General features: G+C 40.7%; 1 protein-coding gene across 1 annotated transcript in view; it reads left to right on the top strand.

Annotated features, from left to right (window-relative positions):
* The window catches only part of hectd2 (HECT domain containing 2), a 40,933-nt gene extending 26,261 nt beyond the window's left edge, over positions 1-14,672 (top strand). Inside the window, exons 16-21 of the mRNA XM_072667243.1 lie at positions 2,110-2,184; positions 2,398-2,485; positions 2,964-3,070; positions 10,294-10,409; positions 11,564-11,707; positions 11,844-14,672. Of these exons, the coding sequence (XP_072523344.1) occupies positions 2,110-2,184; positions 2,398-2,485; positions 2,964-3,070; positions 10,294-10,409; positions 11,564-11,707; positions 11,844-11,964 (651 nt within the window). The 3' untranslated portion in view covers positions 11,965-14,672. The remainder of the gene's footprint in view (positions 1-2,109; positions 2,185-2,397; positions 2,486-2,963; positions 3,071-10,293; positions 10,410-11,563; positions 11,708-11,843) is intronic.
* The last annotated feature ends 2,279 nt before the right edge of the window (positions 14,673-16,951 follow it).

Raw genomic sequence — 16,951 nt, 5'->3', positions numbered from 1 at the left:
CAATAGAATTTTGGTCTCAGTTTCAGTTTCTATTCTAATTATAGAAACTTCTGAAAAGAATAGTAAAATCTAGTAAAATTGATGATTGCACTAGAAAATGCTAAAAAACGTAAAATGTCTTCAGTAATGGAATAATAATCATACAACAGTTTCAGAATATTAGACATATTAACTATAAGAAGATTGTCCTTTGTTTTGTCATGTTGGAGTCGAAGTTGAAACCAAAGAGGAAAATCCAGAACACATGCTTTAGCATATTAAAGCGGTGCCAGTGAATGCTCTGTGAATCTGCCTCAGAGAAACCCCCTCTGAGTCACCGGCATTTAAAATAGCACCTGCAGTATTGTTGCAGCTCCCCCTGTGTGATGGTGTCACTTGGCAGAGCGACACTGCGAGATTAATAAGGGTCGGCTCCAGATGGTGCATTGTTGCTGCGGCCCACAGGACGGCACAGAGAAACGTCTGCTCTCTAAAGTGGCCTTGAAAGTGATAAATAACATCTTATGAAAATGCAGAATCTTACAGTCAGTCATTCATTGCTGGTAATTAGTAATATTGTACAATTGCAATATTCTATTATTATTATGACTAATAGTAATATTCTACTATTATTATTACTGATAGTAATATTCTACTATTATTATTACTGATAGTAATATCCTACTATTATTATTACTAATGTTAATATTTTACTATTATTATGACTAATAGTAATATTCTACTATTATTATTACTGATAGATGTAGTGTACTATTATTATTACTAATAGTAATATTCTACTATTATTATTACTGATAGTAATATTCTACTATTATTATTACTAATGTTAATATTTTACTATTATAATGACTAATAGTAATATTTTACTATTATTATTACTGATAGTAATATTCTACTATTATTATTACTAATAGTAATATTCTACTTCTATTCTGATTATAAATGTAGTCGATGTCCTGCAAAAACCTTGTATCTCCATTTCTGCCATTTTTCACTTTTTTGACATCATGTGAATCTGAAATGCTCCATACTGACTTTGAGTAAAATCTTTTTTACATTTCCTTTCACTGAAAGTTAAGAAGCCTTTTTTCTTCTCCTGAAAAGCTGCTATTATGGAGATACAAGGTTTTCAGACCTCAGATATTTGCCAGTAACACTTAATTACCTCTTCATAATACCATAATACCTTGAATATAAGCAACCTCATGTATTGAGACTGTGAGGCCCTGCAGTGGGGAGCCAATTATGCTCCTTTTCCGATGCAAGCTTCCCTTTGTTTTGATGATGTCCACAAGAGGGCGCCCTAACATTAACTATAAAATGGCCTTGCTCTGTCAAACATCCTTCATTCAACAAGTGGTCATGTGAATACAGCGTGCTGCTGATATGCTTTAAGACTGCTCCGTATTTGCAAAAGTATTAAAAGCGCAATTGAGCGTTTTCCTTCATTTCCAGTGGTTTCTGCCGAGTCAGGCCTAAGTGTACCAGATGTTCCATTTTAAAGAAGACTTCTGGCTTCCTCCACACTTATATAACCCGCTGCCTCTGGGCGTTGTTTGCTCCCTTGTTTCAAACTTTTTTTCCCCACAAAGTAATGCGGAGCTGGAGCGGCCAGAGCTCCTGAAGGTTATTTAACGAGTGCGAGTGCAAGAATACTGGTGTGGCTGACGTCAAACATGGCAGTTTGCTGTTCACTTTTTCCTCTCTGCCTTTTAGTCATAAAGCCACTTTATTGGTAGCACCGAGGTGTGGATTAAAATGACTGCAGCTCATTTCCATCAGTGTGAAGTGTTGCCTTTCGTCGTAAAACCAGTGAATAGGGTTATTATGCACGACTGCCCTGCCTTTAGCTTTACTGACTCATTTTCCCAATAGGCCGAAACCCATGCCATCCGGAATAGGTTGCAGAAGTGAGCCCATCTGCCGTCCATACTTTTTGCTAGGACAGATCATGTTCATAGTGGTTAGACGTTTCAGGTTGTGATCTAAAGGCCTTGCAGATGCAGAGGAATATTACCTGTGCTGATGGACGTTTCCGCTGACAGATGTGCTGCGTGGAGGAGGCCTCTCTTCTTTTGGGTTGATATCAACGGTGCATTTGTCTTGCAGGATCTCGCTCATGGCCTCGGGGAGCTGCTCAGTTATGAGGGAAACGTTGAAGAGGACTTCTATACGACCTTTCAGGTGTGCAGCTCTTGCAACAGATGGGCCTCTGTGCCGTGCATAACCCTGAAAATGTTTGCAGAACTTCAAGGCTTGTAAGATGGCTGAGGCACCTTGAGCTACACAGTAGCAATAAGCGCTGTTTGTGCAGTATGTTTTTTTCTTTGCACTTGTGTGAGTGATTTGTTGAGGGATGGTAAAGTTAGAGGTTCATGCTGCTGATTATCTTTCTAGGTTTTCCAAGAAGAACTTGGAGTAGTCAAGTCATATAACCTGAAACCAGGGGGGGATAAGATTCCCGTCACAAACCAGAACAGAAAAGGTGAGTGGGTGCATTTGACGAAGTCCAGAGCAACACACATGAATGCACGTGACTAGGGATATAGATATAGACTATATATATATATATAGACATAAGCTGATAACGATAACTAGTCCATTACATTACAGTGATATAGACACAGTAGACACACAATAGTAGGTCAATGTGACATTAAAAGACTTTCCAGAAGGACTCGTATTCCTAGAACAGCCTGTGTGTGTGTGTGTGTGTGTGTGTGTGTGTGTGTGTGTGTGTGTTCACTCTCTTTGATATAATAGCATGTGTGTGTATACAAATGCATCGAATTTACTCTGTACTGGAGAGCAGACTGTAGCCGAGCATTCCTTAACAGGTTGAAACTCTTTCCAAGTCATATTTCAAAAGTATGGACACGCCTGGTTGCATGTCCCCATTACCATTAGGAGTTGTCTGGTTGCGTGACTTTTGTGCTGAATGAGAAATCTGTGTCCCTGTGCAGAGTACGTCCAGCTGTACATCGATTTCCTGCTGAATAAGTCCATCTACAGACAGTTTGCAGCCTTCTATCATGGCTTTCACAGCGTGTGTGCCTCCAATGCCTTGATGGTGAGTTTCTCCACATCCTTCCTTTAAAATTTGCTTCCAAATAATAGAGCTTTTTAAAGATGGAGTAGATATGGGGAGGGACTTGAATGCATTCAAGTTTTAAAAAGAGCCACAGATTAGCATTGTATAGGAGGCATCATCATGCTAATTGGGGACTACCAGCTTCCATTCACTGTTAGCTACATTAGCATTAGGGGAAGCGCTTTCTTTAAGTGAGCTAGGGTAATTCTCTACAACTTCAACTTCAAGCAAGAGCCATGGAGGTAGGGAGGGTAGGTGTGCAGTCTAGAAAGTTCCTCTGGTCGCTGTGAGACAGTTAGGGTGTTGGTAGCAAAGCAACAGGCAGCACTGATTTGTGTATGTATGTGTGTGTGTGTGTGTGTGTGTGTGTGAGAGAGAGAGAGGCCGAGAGTGAAAGTTGGGCCCAGTCTGCCCTCCCCACCCTCTCTCTTGGCTGAGCTCCATGTAAAAAGGGGGAGTGTTGTGTGATCAGCCTGCATGCGGTATCCAGGCTTTTGAGCCAACAGGAGCGAATATGAAGCCGAGGCCTGCAGAATTAACACATGCAGACGCATGCAAAGAAAACGGCAACCCCCGTGTCCTGCCTCGCATTTCAATTAGGGGCCTCACAAAGGAGCCTTTTTTTCATGCAGATTTTCCAAAGCTCATGACTTGTATATGTGCAGTCATGCTCTCGGCTGTTAACTTTTCGGTTTGGTTTAATGAACTGCCAGACTGAAATGTAGGTCAGCGCTGCACTCTGATAGGCAGCCAATGCTGTTATGTTACCTTATGTGGGTAAAAATGGGATCACAGTGACTTTTACAGGAACCTACTGTAGTTGAGCATGAACCGAACCTCCGAACCCTGTGATCAGTACATGCCTATGACACGGTTAAGTCAAGTCAAGTCAAGTCAAATTTATTTGTATAGCGCTTTTTACAACTGTTGTCGTCACAAAGCAGCTTTACATAATTATTACTTAATAAAGAACAGATTCAGAGAAGAAAGAAGAAACCACATGAAGCGTCAAAGACCCCCGTGAGCAAGCCAACGGCGACAGTGGCAAGGAAAAACTCCCTCAGAGCTGGAGGAAGAAACCTTGGGAGGAACCAAGACTCACAAGGGGGACCCATCCTCCTCTGGCCAGACTGTTTTAAACATTAATGATAAAAATTACCAAACCAGGTACAACAGAAAGTTAATAGTTGTGATATTAATAGTGTCAGACAGGCACGAGTCCATCTAGGTTTCAGCACGGCCACCAAACAGGCAGCAGCGGCTGGCGGGTGAGCCATGGGTGGTGGCGGGTTGGGGGGGGGGGCCCGCTGGCTGGACTGGTAGGTGGCAGCTGGTTAGATGCAGGTAGAGGGGACCTCAGCGGGCAATCTTCCTGCAGATCGGGCTGGGTGGCCATTTACTCGGGGAAGGTAAAGAGAGAGAAGTTAGTTCTAAGAGGAATTTTATGGAGTGCAGAGAATGTTGATCATCATCATCTGGGTATGTCTGATGACTCCGGCAGGTCTGATTATCACAGCATAATTAAAAGGAGAGAGCCAGAAGGTAACACGGACACGGGCGTACCCTGAGAACACCAGCATCTATCTGCTCCACCGTCAACAAACCTGAGTGATCGCGTGTAAGCAGCGAGACGACAGCTCCAGCATGTCAGAGTACTACAATTCCCTGGGTCCGCGAACCCCTGGACCTGCAGCCCTTATCTAAGAAACATTAATTACCAAAAGCTAAACTAAACATATACGTTTTCAGTTTAGATTTAAAGATTGAGACTGTGTCTGAGTCCCGAACATTATCTGGAAGGTTATTCCAGAGCTGGGGGGCTTTATAGGAAAAGGCTCTTCCCCCTGCTGAGGTTTTCTGAATTTTGGGAACGCGTAAGAGGCCAGCACCCTGAGATCTAAGTAGTCTTGATGGTTCGTAATATACTATAAGATCCTGCAGGTACTCAGGAGCGAGGCCATGTAGGGCTTTATATGTTAATAAAAGAATTTTGTATTCAATACGGAATTTAACTGGGAGCCAATGAAGTGCTGATAGAACTGGACTGATATGGTCAAATTTTCTAGTTTTAGTAAGGACCCTGGCTGCAGCATTTTGCACCAGCTGAAGTTTATTGAGGTTCCTGCTGGAACAACCTGACAGTAATGCATTACAGTAATCTAGCCTTGAGGTAATAAAAGCATGTACTAGCTTTTCTGCGTCTTGTAGTGATAAGGAGTTTCTTAGTTTGGAGATGTTCCTAAGCTGCATAAAGGCTGTTCTACTAATATTAGCTATATGTTGCTCAAATGATAAATCTGAGTCGAATGTGACGCCAAGATTTTTAGCTGCTAAACCAGGAATGATGGGAGAATCTGCCAAGTCTAACATTAAGTCTGATAGTTTATTTCTAGAGTCTTTTGGACCTAAAAGGAGAACTTCGGTTTTGTCACTGTTAAGGAGAAGGAAGTTATGTGACATCCAGAGTTTTATATCCTTTACACAGTCCTCCATTTTCTGTAATCTAAATTTATCGTCAGGTTTGGCTGATATATAGAGCTGTGTGTCATCTGCATAGAAGTGGAAATTAACGCCATGTCTGCTTATAACTAAGCCCAGTGGTAACATGTATAATGTAAATAATAGTGGTCCTAAAATTGAGCCTTGCGGAACTCCATATCTTACTTCTGCGTAGTTTGAAGATAAATCATTTATCTTTACAAATTGGAAGCGTCCCGTTAGATATGATTGGAACCATGATAGGGCTGTCCCTGTGATTCCAACCATTTTCTCGAATCTTTCTAGTAATATAGAATGATCTATTGTATCAAAGGCTGCACTAAGGTCTAGTAGGACTAATAAAGATACGTAGCCTTGATCAGAGGCAAGAAGGAGATCATTCGTAATCTTCACTAGGGCTGTCTCTGTGCTGTGATTGAGTCTAAATCCAGACTGGAATTTCTCATACATGTCATTTTTACTCAGGTATAAGCAGAGTTGTTGGGCCACAGCTTTTTCTAATATCTTAGATACGAATGTTAAGTTTGAGATGGGTCTATAATTAGATAATACACTAGGATCAAGATTTGTTTTTTTGATTAAAGGTTTTATAACTGCTATTTTAAGGGTTTGGGGTACATGCCCAAGGCTAAGTCTTTGTTAAAAGAGGTCCGATTATAATTGGGAGAATTTCTTTTAGCAATTTAGAGGGAATCGGGTCGAGTGTACATGTTGTACAATTAGCTGAGGATATAATTTTTTCTAGTTCTGGCTGTGGAAGTGGGTAGAAGGCTTCCAGCCTTTGTTCTACAACTAAGTTTTGTTCTAAAGCAACTACATCGGGTGACGGCCATGTTTGATTTAATAAGCAGGGTTGGATTTGTTGTCTAATATTTTCTATTTTATTATTAAAAAAGTCCATAAAAACATGACTAGTTAAAGATGTTTAAGTCAGTGTGATCTGTCCTAACATGGTTAGGTCAATGCCACAGCATTCCTGAATAAAATCCAATTATGGCGGTTTAGTAGACATGGGTATTAAACCCACAACCAGTGCCCTAAGTCAGCTACCACTGCTACATGTCTATGTTTGTGACACGTTGATGTTAATGCTACAGCACCCAATAGGTCCAATAGTGGACGTGGTTATTGAGCCCACAACCAGTGACCTAACTCAGCCACCACTGCTTATATATGACACGGTTAGGTCAATGTGATCTACCCTAACATGGTGAAGGTAAAGGTGCACATATTTGTCACTGTACTATGTACAGCAAAATATGCAATCTACCATCTGTGGTAGTGAACACACACACACACACACACTAGTGAACTAGAGGCGGTGAGCACACACACATCCAGAGCGATGGCCAGCCCACTCCAGCGCCCGGGGAGCAGAGAGGGTGAAGGGCCTTGCTCAATGGCCCAACTTGTCGAGCCTGGGTATCGAACCCACAACCCTGTCATCAATAGCCCGGAGCTATAACCGCTGAGCCACCACTGCCCCTGGGTAGGTCAATGCGTGGACATGGGTATTGAACCCACAACAAGTGCTCTAACTGAGCCACCACTGTACCATTAAAAAGCACAAGCGGCCATTTGCAATGATTCCATTGTAAATCAGGCTAAATTGTATTAGTATTAGTAATTGAGTATTCTCTTAATTATTCTGCTGAGTAAGCAAGTAGTACCTAACGTTGCTGAGCATTTTAGGGATTCCAAACACTCTATTCGTTAAAGATAAACAACAAACTGCCAGCTAATCAGTGCAGATTTAAAGATTCAATTCGTTCTTCGTTCCTAATATCCCTAATTTTAAGGGACTGTTAACAGCTGTGAGTACCTCTTCATATACCCTCTGTATTTACTCCTAATTTCTATAATGTCTAGACTGGGCTCTGTCTTTAGACATCATTATTTTCGCTATTGTAATCACAGTGCGAGCTTCCTTAATGGACACATCTTTAAACAATGACAAAGCAGATTACATTACACATGCACACTGAGGGAGTGACATAATTGGATTGGTAGGAATGTTGCTTGGTCTAAAGTTAGACCAGTCGGACACTCGAGCAAAAGGGCATTAAACGGTGGTCTCCCACATGAACAAGGGATTAAACCACTCTGCTTTGCAGCTAACTCATACATTCAAATTACACCTGTTTGCTATTCTGTTCTTAACTACTACTTACCGTGATGACTGCTCTCACTGCCATAGTTGTGTGTTAGATATGACAGACAGTGATGCCTACTTTTAAGCCTGCATTACTATAAGGAGCTCTTTGAGGAATGAAATATGTATATTAAGTATGTATATATTATTATATATGTATATTTCATATGTTTTTGTAGGCCTGTATAGGAATGCAACAGCTTCGTTAACCCCTGGTACAATACACTGACATAGCCTTTCAATAAACATCTCACACCAAATGCTGTCAAGTAATATAAGAGCATTATACTGCATGAGCATTGCTGGTGTTATTACCACTAATAAGAGTTTTAATAAAAAGGGAGAGCAATACAAAAAATAAAATACTTTGGTGAACAATAATGAACTTAAACTCAAAGATTTAAAAAGTGAACAAGACATTGCATTGCATTGCATAGCATGACACTGTCTTGAGATCTTTGACATTGTCAATTATGACATGGCTATGTCAGTGTCATGCCAACATGTTTATGCTGTGGTTATGTCGATATTATCAGCCATAACATGTTTATGACATGACATGGTTCATGACATGACATGGATAATGACAATGTTTATCAATGCTATCTGCTAAAACATTTGTTTATCTTGTTTGTTGACTTGTATGTCAATATCTGCAATAACATGTTGGACAATATTATCTACTATAACATGTTTATGACATGGTTATGTCAATGGCATGTCAACATGTTTATGATATGGTTATGTCAATGGCATGTCAACATGTTTATGATATGGTTATGTCAATATTATCTGCCATACCATGTTGGACAATATCATCTGCTATAACATGTTCCATGACATGACATGGTTCATGACTATATTTATTAAAGCTCTCTGCAATAACATTTGTTTATCTTGTTTGTTGACTTGTTTGTCTGCAGTAGCATGTGCCACGTCAATGTCATGATTGTGAAATGGTTATGTCTATTATCTGCCATATTATGTTTATGACCATATTATCTGCCATAACATGTTTATGACATGGGTATGTCAAAGTCATGTCAACATGTTTATGACATGGTTATGTCAATATTATCTGACATACCGTTTAGCAATACTATCTGCAATTACATGTTAATTACAATATCTGTAATAACATATTTAAGACATGGTTGTCAAGACATCTGCCGTGACACGTCTATGTCAGTGTTATTAGCCATAATATGTTTATGACATGTTTGTCAATATTATAATCTATAACATGGTTTATAACATCATTATGTTGCCATAACTGCCATAACATGTTTGTGGCACGGTTATGACAGGTTTATAAGGTTGTATAGTGTGCAATGCAATGCAATCTGCTTGAACATGGTTTATGACATAGATACATGAACATTATCTGCCATAACATGTTTACGACACCATTATGTCAAAGTTGTGTGGTTTTTGTCTATGTTAGCCACAGTTACACGTTCGGGTCACAGTTATGTCAATACAGCAAGGGAAAGAAATCTTTGCTTGACCCAAGACTTCAGGACAAAATATAATTTTTGCATCATCATCATGATATCCTAATCATAATAATGTCACCATATGTCACCATTGCATGGACGTCACATGTAGCGGAAGTTGGGAAGGAACCTGAAGCTGAAGGTCTCCCTTTGTTTGCCATCAGTGCGCTTTGAGAGGTTTGGAGAAAAGCTGAAATTGCACACGTGTTTGTCTTGGCAACGTCAGGCTGAAAATTATGCTTCCCAATATGGTAGAGTGTTCTGCTCAAGGCTTTGCTCTTCCAAACACGCAGCTAAACCAAAATTAGGGGGAGATGGAGAGAGAGAGAGAGAGAGTGTTGTGCAGTTTCTTGTTTTTGGAATTTCCTGGCCTCCCTTTGCTGGATTGTTCTGAGTCAGTGTTTATCTCTCAGTTCACTGAACTGCCGTATCACCAGGCGCTACTTACTCAGCTGGGTGTGGAGGCCGCATGTTGGGCGAAGGCTCTCGTATGTACACAGCTGCTCAGTCCACGCTGTGGTGCTGGTTAAAGTGAAAAGTAAGCAGTCAGGCTGAGTTTGGCCTACTTTTGGAGAATGCTGTTGGGTTTTAAGCCCACCCTCTTGCTCTGTCCGTTATGCAACAGTTGTCTCCGTCCCTGGTTGCTTATGTAAGAGGCTCGAGGACAGTAATAACCCCAGTGTTGGGAGGGTGTTGGGAGGGGAAGGGACGTGACTGATGGGATCGCGCCATTGTGCTGTCTTTTGCAACACACTCTGTCTCTCTGTCTATCTCTCTATCTCTCTCTGGGCCTTATCATACTAGGGCTTTACCTTTAAATCAGAGTTAAAACCGCTGACTGCAGGTGAGCAACACTATATATTTGAAACACCTGATAAGATGAATGCACTAATACAGAGTCTTAAAGCAATATGAAATGGCAGAAGTCACAGAAGATCTATTGTGAATTTGTAAAACTCAATCAAATTTGACTTTGATATTTTTGTCTAGCAGGGTTGCTAATCTTGCTAATCACTTACTACAGTAAGATGGATATTCTGTCTATTTCACTGTAGTTGTTGAGGCCAGAGGAGGTGGAAATCCTGGTCTGTGGGAGTCCCAATCTGGACATGAGCTCTCTGCAGAGGGTGGCACAGTACGAGGGCTACAGCAAGACGGATCCTACCATCCGGTAAAAGTTCTGCAAGCATCACTGATGGATGATTTTTACACAAACCACTTTCAGTGTTCTTCAGATAATGCGACCTCCTGAGATAATTTCCTTTCATAGGATTCACAAAAAGCACCCTCAGAAACTTCTGAACTGATTCTGAACTGTGATTGGTCGGCAGCTCATTTCTCATGTTTCTCAGCTCATGTTTCTCAGCTCATGTTACAGCTTTTGTGATGCACTATACGGACAAAAGTATTGGGGCACCTTCTCATTCATGGCTTCCCTTAAGGGTATTAAAATAGTTTATCCTGCTTTTGTGAACTATTCTGGAGTAACTGTCTCTATTATCCAGGGAAGAAGGCTTTCTACCAGATTTTGTAGCATTGCTGTGTGGATTTGATTGCATTCAGCAGCAAGAGCGTTAGTTAGGCCCAGATGGTGGATGATCACCACCCCATCTCACTCCCCCGACTCAACAACTTTACGCAACATCATTCCAGAGAACACCACGACCCATCCTAGGGGGCTTTATACACCCCTCTAGCCCACACCTGTGTCAGCAATGGGTGTAGCTGAAAGCATTGGGTGTCCTCAAACATTTGGACATATAGTGTATGAGCATGGCAAAGACCAATATTAAGATAGCTTGGTGTACATTACATCTGCACAATAGGCCATAACATTAAAACGACCTGCCTAACTTGGAGAAAGTCCTCCTCATGCCACCAAAAACAGCTCTGACCCATTGAGGCATGGACTCCACATTAACGTTTTTAGCAGATAGAGTGTGGGATTGGACTAGGTGGACTTGCCTTCGCTCCCCACAAGTATCAGTGGGTCCTGGGCACCCATGACCTTGTCACTGGTTCACCGGTTGTCTTTCATTGGAGCTTTTTTGGTAGGGACTGATCACTGAGGTCAGAGGAGAACTTGGACTGGGAACACTCCACAAGACCTGCCTGCTGTTTGGAGATTTCTGATCCAGTCATCCCGCCCCTTGACAGTTTCCATTGTAAACAGATAATCAATATTATTCACCCTACGTCACTTCACGGTTTTAATGTTATGGGTCATTGGTCTTTATCCAGGCCAAACATGTCTTGACAGATTAACTACATTTGAAGTGTGAGGAGGAAATTGTCAAAATGCGAATGTATTGTTTTGTGATGCAGTGCATTCTGGGATGTAGTCCTGGCCTTTCCTCTGGAGCTGCAGAAGAGGCTGCTCCACTTCACCACAGGAAGTGATCGTGTTCCAGTGGGAGGGATGGCCGACCTCAACTTCAAAATCTCCAAGATAGACGTCTCCACGGACTGGTAATTAACTCTCCTGAAGGGAGAGGTCAGATTGTGTGTGTGTGTTTGTGTGGGGGGTGGGGGGTGGCTGTGTTTATGTAGTTCTAGATTAACGGTAAGCTTGGGGTCATGTTAACCTCTCATTTCCTCTGTGCAGGTTGCCCGTGTCACATACGTGCTTCAACCAGATCTGCCTACCTCCATACAAGAGCAAGAAAGAACTGAGGCAGAAGCTTACCATCGCCATTTCAAACGCTGAAGGCTTTGGCTTGGAGTGACGTGAAATGACACCATGACATGAAAAAGGAATCATCATCCTTTCATTAGTTTGATATCCAATCTTTTCGGTTATCTAGTACAGGGTGTGCAAGCAATTTCTCTTGGTATGTGTCTCAGTAATGTCCCATCAATCACATATATATAAAAATTAACATAGAAAGCCCATAATAGACAGCATAGAGAAGGCTGTTTACACCGCAGTGATACTGTGGCAATTGATATGGTATCTTGGCTTGAAAAGAAAATCTCAGAATTAATAACTAATGGCCCTCAGTACAGGTGAATCAGGCCGATTTGGCGATTTCACCAAAAGCCTCCACAGTGATCTTCCCAGATTATGCTGTAGTGCGTGGTGTCTGTAATCCAATCTTTACTCCTCCGATCCCTCATTCTTCCTCCAGTGCTGTCAGAGCCTCCCCGAATTGTAAAACTGAAGCATGTTAATATCATCATGCTTATTTTTTATATTTTATTATATTCATTCTATTATATCATTAATAGAAATAGTGAGGAGTGAAAGCTGATTCTCTGGTGTGAACTGCTTTCTTCAGAATGAGAAATTCTTGTCTTTTGACTATATTTATGTTCAGTCTCATCTGTACAATTACAAAAATGTGGAAATGCATTTAAAGAATATACTTAGGTGCCTTAAATCTCTGCATCGTACTGTATATTCTCTATATTTTAGTGCAATATATGTCACATAGCTGTGCCAAGAGAAGTTCCTTGTGCATTCTGTTCCTGGAGAATAAAAAGATTCCTTGAGGAGTAGTGGCTTGAAAAAGCCCAGCAGGCCAAGTGAAGTTCGCACTGTAGCTAGGATAGCCATTCCATATGACTGTGGTGTGCTGTGTTGCGTATGTGCGTGTTGATAGTTGCAGTTTGTCATGAACCAGGATTCCAGGAAGAATCCAGTTGAAGTGTACCGGGTTGCAGGTGTTTGGACTCCATGTATTTGATCCACGTTCCGTACATTGATGTGATCAACACCTGGATGTGTTCCATTAGAACGTGGTATTTCGACGCAGAATATCAGCATTCGATATGTTCAAGACTCCAGTAGCGTGAAAGCACGCTGGCTGAGAACTATTTAAATGGTCAGCGCCCCTTCAGTTTGACAGCTTTGATTTGGCTTGGCTAGCAGGGGTGGTGTAGTCTAATGCAATCCCACAGTCCAGCAGTGAAGGGGCTGAAAATAGGCCAGAGAGAGGCTTGGTCTGTGTGAAAATAGTTTCGCTAACAGTCTGTCACTAGCACTAGCACTGCCCTGCTCTAAGTGCTTAAAGTGACAGTGCCCCGACTCCTTGGCTACATGCTCCCTCTCTCTCTTTCTTTCTCTCTCTCTCTCTCTCTGTCTAGCTGGTAATACAAAGCCTCTTTGTTAGACTGTAATCGATTCACAATATTCCTCCACTGTTTAGGTGGATAAAGCTGTTGTTAAAGGTTCTGAAATCCAGAAAACTGTTGTGTATATAATTCTGAAAAGTCCTGACGACCCTTTCTTAACCTCTGTGAAAGGAAAGGAACAGTGCTAACATGTCTGCTTTTGTGTCGGTTACAGTGACCCTTGTGATGACTAGCCATAGTGAGCGATGATAGCTTAGATATCGTCTGTGCTAGTAACCCTTCACTCTTCCACAGAGGGTTCCACAAAGGGTTCTTTGAGCAATGCCATAAAGGAACCAATGTTCAAGTTTGAATAGATAAAATTTTACGTCGACCTTGATCCTTGAAGGTCATTTAAAACTTTAAAAAGTTTTTTAAGACTCATTCATCTATTTAAGAGATTCTTTGGCCATTTTTTTTACTGAGATTTCCCTCCCTCCGTTTCTGAAATGAGCTTGCATGAGCCTGCTAGCCTTGTATAGGGTGATGGTACCTCATAAAGACAGACATCACAACACCACACAGAGGTTTCATCCCAAATTACACATTACTCCCTATGTAGTGTACTAGACTAGTCAAAAAATGATGGATTCTATAAAACAAAGCATATATATATATATATATATATATATATATATATATATATATATATATAATAGAACAGTATTTACATTTATTTATATGTGGAAAATCTGAAATCTTGTTCTGTCTGTGTGATATTGCAGTTTTATGACTTATGTAGTTCACTACGTAGGGAGTAAGAAGGTATTTGGGATTCAGCCAGAAACATACATGCATTTTCACCAAAGTGGAATTTTTCACCAAGGGTTCATTTTTTCAATGGAAGTCTTTTGCGGCATCACTCAAAGAACCCTTTGTAGCACTTTCATTGTTAAGTGTGTTGGGTACAGATTGGACACTGAGGTGTGTTTTTGTGTGTGTATGTGTGTGTGACAACATCGAACGGTGTGGAGATTAATTTATTAACTGTCTGTCTTAAAGCCAGGTTGGACGAGTAGAATTAATGAAAATGAGACTCAAAGCTCTGTTGGTAGCAGTTTTTCCTTTGATTGAACTGTCAGGAAGATCTGATGTTAAAGATGAGTGATCCTTCTGCAGAGGAGCTCTCTCGACTTGCCTTCTGAATGGCTGAACTTTGGTCACGTTGTGTGAACTGTCCTTATCTCAGTTGTCAGCCACTTGTCTTGCAACTGTTCACTTTATTGCTTTCGTGTCTTGTATGACTGAATACAGATGTATTTACCATATATTTATTTCAACTTTGCTCATTCTTAATGATTAAAGTTATACAGCAACACTGTTTACTATTTGATATGACTCCTTAATCTTTTATCTGCTGTTTTGGGGTTTGTTTGTGGACATGTTCAACACCTTCGGTGCCTTTTATGCTGAAACTCCAGCCGGGAGTACTCAGAGCTGTTCTGTTTCTGGTCAGAAAAGCTCGGCTTATTGAAAGATGGCATGCAGTTGAGGCTCCTGCCAACTTTTACTGTGTGTGGCTCATTGTCTGATGGATAGATTTACAAAAGAGAGATCCTGGCATGTAAATATATCTCGAACCTAGTCAACATATGCAATATTTATATAACAATCCTATAATATGCTACCTATGCAACTACCTAAATGTGAAATGACCTTATGAGATCTTATGTGAACTGTCTGGACATTTGTACTAGTTTTAGGTTCAGCAGTGAGCTTGTCTTATTCTGTGGGCAGGAAATGTTAATTGTTTTAAAGGTGACCTTGGATGAACAGCTGTATTTAGCTTGGCATAGTTTAATCGGATTCCTCACTGAAAAGAAAAAAAGGCTCCAGAACGCCAAAACTGTTATTTTTACACCCCAAAGTGTACATACACCCAGCCCACTAACGAAAGCTTTCTGAGGCTACATGCATCAAAAGGAGAAAATACACAAGCTGACTGGAGGAAGTCAGAGGAACTTTGCAAGGAAACAGGCGAAGCAAGCAGGGGCTAGACGGGAGCTAGGCTAAAAGCTAACTTGGCCGACTTGCTACAGCCTCTTTAGCTAGCTGGCTAACCAAATCCAAATCAAATCAAATCATGTTTATTGTCACGTCACATTACACAGGTGTAAAGGTGAGGGAAAAACGTAGGTGTATTGTCCCTCGCAGTAGTATAAAAATAACACATATTAACAAAATAGAAATACTGAATATTTAAGCATTAACCTAATACTGTACACATACACACACTATACATACTCTCTATTTACAATGTTGCACTGGTATAAAGCGGTTAATATAATACCGGTTTGATCAAATATGAATGTTTATATTATATACAAAATGAACTGGATTGGTGTGAATTCAGGTGTAGTGTGGGTGGGGAAAAGTCCACACCAAGAGGACCATACTCCGCACCAAGAGGACACAGAGAGGACAAACAAAATCTGATAAGACTTGGAAATAACTGTTACAGTGCTAGGCTTGGCAAGGCTATGCTATGCTATGAAAATCTTTCATCATGAGGATGAAGCATATAAGGAGCGTATAAAGGCTTGTAAATGCATTTTATGGCACCTGTAACCAAGATTATCTGCATGAGCCAAGACCAGAAAGCTGAGGCTGCAGTTTGCACAGGATCACCAATCCTGAACAACTGAAGACTGGGAAAACACTGTCATGGGTGCTGCAGACTCCCCAGCATCCCTGTTTCCTGGGGTTATAATACATAGACAGACTTCAATGGCTTCCAGCAGTATCTAGTTTTTCATGGACTTGCTTATATAAAGCTGCATCACCACTGCTGATTCACACACAGCTGTTCTTTATCCTATTCTAGTCTGCTGTACAGAGGCTTTGTGACCAGGCATGATGCTATATCACACAGTTTCTGGAAGTGATGATCCAGCTACCGGGTCTCCAAAGCCATGTCTATATTTACATGAGGCCTGGAGCCTTTTTTGGGAGATGACTCAGATTCAGAGAGGCTGATCGGTGGAGTAGGCCTCACTGTAAATACGCTGACCTTCACAGCAATCTGGCGGCGCCACAGCCATTTGGCCCCTCTCATCACACACCTCTGTTCACAGCTGAAGGTTGAAACCAGGTCAAGAAGAAAAACAATGTGGGAAACGCTAGGTAATTGTGTGCTGAAAGTTTTATATAAAACAATAAAAACCAGAAGCGAAAATTCTGGGTTTTAGAATAGAAACAATTGTTTAAAATATTTTACATATAAAAATAAATAAAAACAAAAGAATCCAAAAGTTTGGATAGACTTGGTAAACACTGCTTCCCTTTCTATGAAACTAAAGAGGGCTTCCAGAAATAAAAAAATTACAAATAAAAAATGAAAGCAACGCCTGACAAAATAAATGCCTCTATTTTTTTGTAGTTTTTTATATTTGCATTATTAATTTATCTTTTGAATCTTAATATTTGTATTAACCTTTTTTTAATTTATGCAAAAAAGGTACTCCTTAATATTCTCTTCTAAGAAGTTGTTGTCAATCAGCCGTTTCTTTTTATTTTGACTAAATAATGTAATTCTATGACATAATGTAGCCAGTTCTACTTGCTGCATTTGAATACTGTGTAAACCTCCATGAACGTTAC

Source organism: Salminus brasiliensis, chromosome 22, assembly GCF_030463535.1.
Source record: "Salminus brasiliensis chromosome 22, fSalBra1.hap2, whole genome shotgun sequence".
NCBI lineage: Eukaryota > Metazoa > Chordata > Actinopteri > Characiformes > Bryconidae > Salminus > Salminus brasiliensis.
Note: the sequence above shows the minus strand (reverse complement) of the source record. Positions and strands in the feature narration are given on the sequence as shown.